Here is a 9,394-nt window from a genome sequence, read left to right as displayed (position 1 = left end):
GCAATAATATGGAATGTTGTAGCTTGTGTATATTCTCATTAATGAGTTCTTGATGCCTTATATAGCCATCCATATGCTTCCTAGCCGTTGGAAACTAGCCGTTGGAAAGAACCCGTTTATAGTGGTTCGGTCCGGATTTGTCCACGGTCCGGCCCTACTCCACTTCTCCTCAAGCAATTACTTGAAGGTTAGACTAATCTTTAAAAGATTACAACTTGTAAGTCTTGCGGGTGCTTACAAGAACCGAATGCCTCTAGCTTTCCCGAGGAGCTAGCACAACCGCAAGAATTTTCTCCGAAAACTTCTCAAAAACAATAACACCCAAATTCCAACCCGAATTTGGTCTTCTAAGCTTTCAAGTGTTTGACTCAAACACTCACTTAGGAAATACAAGTATGTGAAGAAGGTATGAAAATTATCGCTCACGACTTGTACAAATTTTCTCTCAAGAATAATATGAAAGTGGAAGAACAATGAGAATTTTTGGCTTTGATCTTTTGAGAATTTGCTCTTGCAATAATATGGAATGTTGTAGCTTGTGTATATTCTCATTAATGAGTTCTTGATGCCTTATATAGCCATCCATATGCTTCCTAGCCGTTGGAAACTAGCCGTTGGAACTAGCCGTTGGAAACTAGCCGTTGGAAACTAGCCGTTTGAAACTAGCCGTTGGAAACTAGCCGTTTGATAGAGTGGTCATCCGGGTGGTCGTCCGGTTGTCACAGCTTTCTGTTCAGACAGCCGGCTTGTCAGCCGGTTCGTCAACCTGTGGCTCACAATTTCATCTAAATAAACCGTTAAAGCATGTATTGAGCTCAATAAAGTCTTTGTGAATATAAATCATGAATCCAAGAGACTTTATGCTATATTTCAAGGTTACGAAAATATTTAGTTCGGGAATCGACTTTTCGATAATTTTGTATTTGCCGAATAAAAATATCATTGAATTAATCATCAAAATAATTAATAGAGATGCATATAAATTTTCACAAATTATAATGCATACATTTTTCAACAGTCATCATAGGGTGTGGATTGTAAAATAATTTTAAAATGTGGGGGGAGGAACGGGCCCCCTCTGATACCATGTATAAACTTTACATCCATCTCAAAATCAATTAGCAATAAGTGGTGTGACCACTTTTGGATCCTATCATCGTGCATCCTTTTTTTGCTAGTCTGTCATCGTGGGGTGTGATTGTGAATTTTTTAAAATGTGGTATGAAATGGGGCCCGCTCTGATATTATATAGAAACTTTATATCCATCTCAAAATCAATTAGCAATGAGTGTAAAGATTCCAAATGTTATTAAGTAATCATCCATTCCATTCCCAAGCAATATGAGACTCTGTTTCCTTAACATTCCCCTCACCTGCAGCAGTGTTTTGAGGTCTGTCATGTGGAACCACGTGACAGACCTCAAAACGTGGCTGCACGTGAGGTCACTTTTGAGTCCTATCATCGTCATTTACAGTGAGAAATCTATAATGACATTTGACGTACACAGGTGACATATCTTGATTCTTGACAACTTAAAGGCGGACTATTTATGACAGAGAGGTAACGTGTGGCTAAGGTAGAAATACGCACTGTAACACATTCCTTCTGGGGATCGTGTACAATTATTTTTAGCTTCTACTATTCAACAAGAGAGAGACGTAGGCAGGCCTCTGCCTCTCCCACTATTGGCAATCCAAAAACGACATGGGAAACGAATAATGCTTGCTTGGTTTTTACCTAACTAGGTTTCGTTTGGGTGAAATTGTTAATTGGGTCCTTGATTTTCCGATAGGAAAGATTTAAAGACCGGTTCTTTTGAGCTTAACTTAAATCTGAAAATTTTGTTCTTATTTAAATTTTTTTCGTATTTGTTAGTTTTGCATCAAATTTTTTTGAGTTATTAATTCGTCTCGTTTTTAATGAGAGGAATCAGAAAAGTAATTTTTTTTTACTCTTATCCAAGTATTTTGACAAATAACCCTTTTTTGGCACAAAAATGTCATTTTTCACTTAAAAGTGGTAATTTCTCAAATATTTGGGTAAAAAAGCCAAAATTTTACTTTGTCTGATTTCTCTCGTTGAGACGAATCAATAACCTAAACAAGTTTGGCGCAAAACTAAAAAATGCGAGAAAAATTCAAATAAAGACAAAATTTTCAGATTTAAGTTAAGTTTAAATTAAGGCCAAAATTAGCATGTTGCTATAAACTTGAAGGATAACAAAAAATATTTACTAGAAAAGAAAAAAAAAAGACTTGAAGAGAAACAATTTTAACGCTTTCTTTTTATTCGCACGTTTTTTTTTTCCTTATACATACATGTGATCAAAATAATTTACACACTTAATTGAACATTTTTTTCCCCTCATGTTCTAATATTTTTCTAGTCTAAAAAACATTGGACATCTAAATAAAGACGGGGAAAAAGATAGACAGAGAAGTATAAAAAAAATTTCTTGACCTCAAATTTCAAACGTCCCATAAGTTTTTATGTATGCTACTTCAAGGACAGACACATACTCATTTCAATATGAAGTGTATGGACATTAAATGTTTTTACTGTCTACAAAAAAATATATCAACGAAATTATCAAAAATATTTTCAATCAATCTGTACAATTTTTTTTTGATCGGCAAAAAGATTATATTATTAGAAAATTGATAAGGGTACATCAAGGAAAAATAAACCAAAACCATAATATTGATACATGAAAAAGGGCAAAAAAGACTTCCAATAAAACATTGGAAGAAAGAAAGCAGAGGCCGAAAACAGCAGGCTGGAAGCTAAGACAAAAAGAAAATATCTTAAATCAAAAAAAAAACCAAGCATTATAGCTGGAGCACCCTTTGAGCAGCAAAGCAGAGATTTTGTATCTCCGCACCAAATAAGAGAGGTTTCAAATCTGTAGTATTAATCTGTTATAGATACATAAAATCTTCGGAACATGATTATTAAAACTCTTCAAAAACTAAACTGCGTACAAGATAAGGTTAGAAATGTCATAATGAATCCAATGGAAGGAGCCTCTCTGTATAACATAAACAGCTAAACTGAACATTTAAGATCCTCTGTTTTCTCATTTTACACTCTATACTCGTTTAAAATCTCAGTCAGATTACAGTAGTATCTACCGCTCCATTATCAGAAACCGCGTTACCCTTTTTCTGGTTTCTTGTCCTATTCCCTACCCTCCCCAGTCCCCGCCTCTCTCTCTCTCTCTCTCTCTCTCTCTCTCTCTCCTTTCCTCACATTCAAAACCCCATATAAATACCCCACCCACCTCACTCTAAACACCCACACTTCCCGTCTCTATAGCCCCGTCCCTCTCTCTCACTAAAACCCTCCGTCTCTCTCTCTCCTCCCATGGCTCTCTTCAACTCAATCCTCCTCCTCCTCTGCTTCTTCACCTCCATCCCCCTCTCAACCCAAAAACCAACCAAAACCCCACTCAACCCCTCCCTCTCTCTCTCCTTCCCCCTCACCTCCCTCCCTCTCTCTCCTCCCCCCACCCCGAAAAACCTCCTCTCCTCTCTCTCCTCAACCCAACCCAACCGCGCCCCAATCACCACCAACGCCCCACCCTACAACTATAGATCAGCGTTCAAGTACTCTATGGCCCTCATCGTTTCCCTCCCGATAGGGACCCCGCCGCAGACCCAGCAGATGGTCCTCGACACCGGCAGCCAGCTGTCGTGGATCCAGTGCAACAAGAAAATGCCTCCCAAGAAACCCCCTCCGACGACGTCGTTCGACCCCTCTCTCTCCTCCTCCTTCTCTCTCCTCCCCTGCAACCACCCGATATGCAAGCCCCGGGTTCCCGATTACACCCTCCCCACCTCGTGCGACCAGAACCGGCTCTGTCACTACTCGTATTTCTACGCCGACGGGACCTTGGCCGAAGGCAATTTGGTCAGGGAAAAATTCGCTCTTTCGAGTACCCAGAGCACCCCTCCTTTGATTCTCGGTTGCGCCTCGGACACCTCCGACGCGCAGGGTATTTTGGGAATGAATCTCGGACGGCTGTCGTTCGCCTCCCAAGCCAAGATTACTAAATTCTCCTACTGCACCCCGCTCCGCCCCAGTCACGACGGAGCTCCGCCGAGTGGGGGGTTTTACTTGGGTCAAAACCCCAATTCGAAAACATTCCAGTACGTCAACATTTTGACTTTCTCTCAAAGTCAACGCATGCCGAATTTCGACCCTCTGGCCTTCACCCTCCCGCTGGTCGGAATCCGACTCGGCGCGAGAAAACTGAACGTATCGGCCGCATCTTTCCGGCCGAACGCTGGCGGAGTCGGCCAGACGATGATCGACTCCGGCAGCGAGTACACCTACCTGGTGGAAGAGGCTTACACCAAGGTGAGGGGTGCAATCCTCGAATCGGTGGGGGCGAAGCTCAAGAAGGGGTACGTGTACGAGGGCGTGCTGGACTTGTGTTTCGACGGGGACGCGATTTCGATCGGACGGCTGATAGGCGATCTGGTGTTCGAGTACGAGAAGGGAGTGGAGGTTGTGATCGAGAAGGAGAGGGTGTTGGGTGATGTTGGGGGTGGGGTCCACTGCATGGGGATCGGACGGTCGGATTCGCTTGGGATCCCCGGGAACATAATCGGGAACGTTCATCAGCAGAACATGTGGGTGGAGTATGATTTGGCCAATAGGAGAGTGGGTTTCGGTAGAGCTGATTGTAGCAGATCGGTGCTGTGAGGTAGTATGGGAGCACGTGGGATTTGCTTCTCTGTTGTCGAGTGTAAAGTAATATCATACAGTGTGTTTTTTAATGGACGGTACATATTACTAGTACTAGTTAATTATAAGGACATATTATGTAGTATTTCGGTAGAAGTTTTGTTGTCGTTCTCAATGATATTACATTAATTCGATTTCATACTCTGCTAATTTGGTTGCCAATGGCTTTTTGTTTTTATCTTGTTTTTAGTTGTAGAAGAATATAATTTCTAGAAATATCCGAAAACTTCCTGCGTAGCTTTCGGAATATATTCTTCGAAAAGTTTGGAAAAATAAATTCGTAGCGTTTCATTTATTTTTAGGGAACATTCACGAAAACAGTTCTAAAAGTAAAATACGAAACAAATACAGCTCATTCCGCGCACTAGCGTGTGAAACGGTTATACGATGAATTGTAAAGATCAGTCTGAAGCAAGTTGGTCAGGAGAACCTCTACTACTAGAAAAACTACTACAAGAAGTTTTCGGTGTAATTTATTCTTTCCATATTCGGGTGGGAATTCTGGCTTACGAACCCCATTCCTTGTCTTGATATGGGCAAAAACTAAAAAACAAACAAAAAAATGGCAGCAAAATATCAAATGTCACAAAAAGGATAATCTATGAGTGGCTTTACAACTCGCCCATCATTTTTCTTTTAATAGAAAAGAGAGATTTTTTTGCTAGGAATTAATGATTTTGATCATCAAAAGTAGGCTCACGATATAATCGAAAATTGAGAACTGAATTATTTCAGTTGCAATAAAAAATAGATTTCAATTGATGGCATGTAATAACCGTTGATAAATTTTAAAATATTCTTCAAAATAGTCTTGTAAAATATTAGCTCAATCAAATAATTATAAGTATTTTGTTGCAATCTTCTAATTTTAATTCAGCATCTGTACTAATTTGGCCAGTACCCCTAGCACGTCTTTTCTTTTATTTTATTTTTATTTTTATTTGAATCACATTTCATTAAAATGTCAGACGACACTTACAGTGATTCCATCTAAATACAGTGAAAAGGATAATTACAGCTAACCCATCACAAAGAAATACACAAAAAAAAATAGAGACAGAGACAAAACTAATGTCTAGATTCTATGCCTAGCCAAAGGCTCACTTCTGAGGGTTGGGTCACGTGGAGCTAGCATGTTTGGCCAAGTAAAATCAACGTTTTTACTAAGGTGTAATGATACCAATAAACATTTTAGATAGCCCGTACGTCCTATGATTTTGCTTTCCTATTGTCACGAAGCCAATTGGAAACAAAGCAATGGGGACATGGTGCATGTGAGAGCAACTTAAAATTTGAGCTTGAAGAGAAAATATCACCATGGAGGAGTACTATAGCTAAGGGCCACTGTGAACCACATGAATTGCTGCCAACTCTGTCTCCCATTAAAAAGCAGTTTGAATTTGATAGCAACAAAAATCTAATCTACTGCCAGGACCTCATAATGAAGCATTTACGATTTCATGCAGTACTACTGCTGAAAACCTCTACTACTAGTGACAGTTGCCTCAATTTTATTTAAAACAGTGCTACGTATGCACAACAAAGAAATACAACAAGAAACACGATCAATCTCTAGCCGTCTATTGATGTAATAAACGATCAGAATTTGCTTAAACTTTTTTCCGAAAGAGTTGTCTTCTCCGTAAAAGAATTTTTAAAATTTGGACCATCAAGCATTCACAGGTTTCAGGCTTATGTAACTCCATTGTTTATATATTGAGTCCATTAGTATTTGTTCAGGAATTGGATCCTCGACCATGTTCGTTCTGGTATTTGGATTTTGGGTAACGAGTGAAGAGAGAAATGAGAATAATGATTGAGATAAAATTTATTGGGAACCGTGAGTAGAGAGAATCCAAAATCCAAAATCTCTAAACAAACAAGGTCTAGATTTGAACTAGTCCAAATTTATGTGTACTTTAAGGGTATTTTTTTTGCCAATTTTTTTTGTCTCTATCACTCCTCTTTGCTTGGTGGCTCTTACCGGTAAGTGTCACTGAGCAAATCTGAACTATTGATCATACTAATATGCGGTCCAGATTTGGACCGGGGAGGATATGATCCCATTTGTTTTATTCTTCACTTTGTACAGCATAAAAGATGCTTAAAGTCACGGGGCCATTGTTTAGCTTTAGCACGTCCCTTAATTAAGTCCATTAGAGCTAATATAAGTACAGCTCTGAATTTTAAATTTGCTAATCCCATTTGACCAGACCCCTACAAATCTGAACGTCGCCCGATGGCCACAATAAACTTAATTAATTATAGTAGCCATGAGTGGTGGTTAAGATGCAATTAATAATCATACCGTGAATAAGTGTCATTAACCCTAGTACACGAACACAATTTTTCTTTTTTCACTCGATAGATGTCTAGTCTACTCCTCAGAAGATAGGGAGAGAGTACCGCTAAGTGGTATACGGGTGGAGCAAGTCCAAAGGGTATCAATCCCCTTATCAAGCACTTGTGCTTTTGACGAAAATCGAACATTCATCTTTTATGTGAAAAATGTGAGAAAGTGCTATTGAGTTACAAGCCCGTTAACTAACATGACTTTTCGTAATAGGAACAATTACGTACTTTTTGAGTTTGATTTAAATACAGTTACTGAAATACAGATCCGAGCTTTCGGAATTTAATTAAGCTTGTAACATGTTGGCTGGGCCATCTTCGACTCGTAGAAAATGTCAAGGCTTGAGGCTAACGGATCTTCCCTGCATTCCCTTTACCGATTTTAGAGCGTTGTAGTTGGTTTCGGTCATCAAGTTGCATGATGTCTAACCATACACGCAGTTTTCTCACCTGAGGTGCTATAGTCACTTCGTGTGTATTGATCGGTTTTGTATGGAAGTATCGTTAATAGTGGGACTAATGTGACAGCTGCTCAACGACATCCTGCATGCAGTCCTCTGACATCTGACAGCCGGATCAATTTATTGGTGGACATATCTTTCATTTAATTTGGTTGTTTATTTGTCTTTATATGTGCAATATTTTTTTTTCCCAGTTGTATTAGTTGCACCTGATACATTGTATTATTCAGTCATCAATGAATTTCTAACTCTTCCAACAAAAAAAGAGAGGCTAATTAACGGATCACGAAATTTTAGTCATCGAAGGTCTACTTTAAAGCTGTCTGTCTTGCATCCACCTTCGAGTATATGTTCTTCTACAGATGTCGGAATGTTACTTTTGCGTTGTGATACCTTTCTTTATATCTCTCCTATCTCTTTTCTATTTACGGTGTATAAAATTTCTTCCCCGTTCAAAAAAACATATTCTCTTCTACAGGAACTAAACAAAAATAGATTAAAAGCCTATGTTAAATGCTTGCTTCTAGCTCACAAGAGGAATTACATTACACAGTCAATTTTTGGGATTGGTGACCTACCCATGCCATTTAGTGAGTTTGGCACCAGACATTCACCAGATGACTGCTCTCAAATGGGATAAATTGAATACGAGACGCATGTTGGCATTCAAGTGTTGACATATATGTTGAATCACATGCATAATGGGATGGTTGACAAATCAATATGCCACAATCAAATTGCAAAAAAATTACATTTTTTAGATAAATATCGAAGTATCGAGTGTTAGAATCTTATTAGTCACGTAATCCTTGAGAATGCCTTACGTTTGGGCTCTCAATCGAGTGTTAAAGGTGTTTTCACGCTCGCTCATGCACACGCACACGAATTATGTGACTTGGATCACGATAGAAGTTGGGAGCCCGATCGGCCTGAGGTTCTCCTCAGTGTGCGCAGACCCAATCCGTTGGAGAGTATCCACCGAGTCCGCACCACATTACCTGGATCCAATATACATAAAATGACTCATATCCACTTAAAAGGCTAAGCCTTGTAAGTGGTGAGTCATCCAATTGTATATTAAGGTCCAATCTTTTTTCTATTTATCTGATGTGGGACTCAACCTTTCACACATGTTCCTAACAATTTCCCCCTCATGTGTGAACCATGCATTGGGCCTTAGCTCCCCCTCGATCTAATCCACTTGACTCCCCCTTAATCTTTGATCTATTTCCATTCTCTGACATCATGTCTGACCCGGGTTTATTTACCGCACCCACTCCATCAAGAGCCACCATACTCCACAAGAGCCACATTGCTGCTAGCTACCTGCCGCACGCACTAGGAATTTCCCTGCTCCATCGAGAGTTACAATGGATTTTCTGCTCCACCGAGAGTCTCTGTGCAAGCCCCTGACCATCGATGCTTTCAGGAGAGTTCGCCCATAGATTGTCAACCATTGGTTTTGATACCACTTGTTGGGAGTCCGATCCACCTGAGGTTCTCCTGAGTGTGCAAGCCCAATCCGTTGGAGAGTTTCCGCAGAGTCCGCACCACATCACTTGGATCCAATATACATTGCATGATCCATATCCACTTAATAGGCTAAGCTTTGTAAGTAGTAAGTCATCCAATTGTATATTAAGGTTCAATCCTTTATCTATATATTTGTCTGATGTGAGATTCAACCTTTTACACATGTTCCTAACATTTTGTAGGACTTACGTGGCACCCCATAGTCAGGTTGAGACGGGGCTAGCTCTAGTAGAGAGTCCCGATAGACATCTGGATGGGTGGTCACGTGTCCCACATCGCTTGGCGAATGCAAAGTTCA

General features: G+C 39.9%; 1 protein-coding gene across 1 annotated transcript; it reads left to right on the top strand.

The window, feature by feature from the left end:
* The first annotated feature begins 3,180 nt into the window (after window positions 1–3,180).
* Window positions 3,181–4,900, top strand: LOC131304427 (aspartic proteinase PCS1-like). The gene has a single exon (XM_058331655.1). The coding sequence runs from the start codon at window positions 3,365–3,367 to the stop codon at window positions 4,706–4,708; it is 1,344 nt and encodes a 447-aa protein (XP_058187638.1). The 5' UTR covers window positions 3,181–3,364; the 3' UTR covers window positions 4,709–4,900.
* The last annotated feature ends 4,494 nt before the right edge of the window (window positions 4,901–9,394 follow it).

The sequence above is a fragment of the Rhododendron vialii genome, chromosome 10a (genome assembly GCF_030253575.1).
Source record: "Rhododendron vialii isolate Sample 1 chromosome 10a, ASM3025357v1".
NCBI classification, from domain to species: domain Eukaryota; kingdom Viridiplantae; phylum Streptophyta; class Magnoliopsida; order Ericales; family Ericaceae; genus Rhododendron; species Rhododendron vialii.
This window is presented reverse-complemented; position numbering and strand designations above follow the sequence as displayed.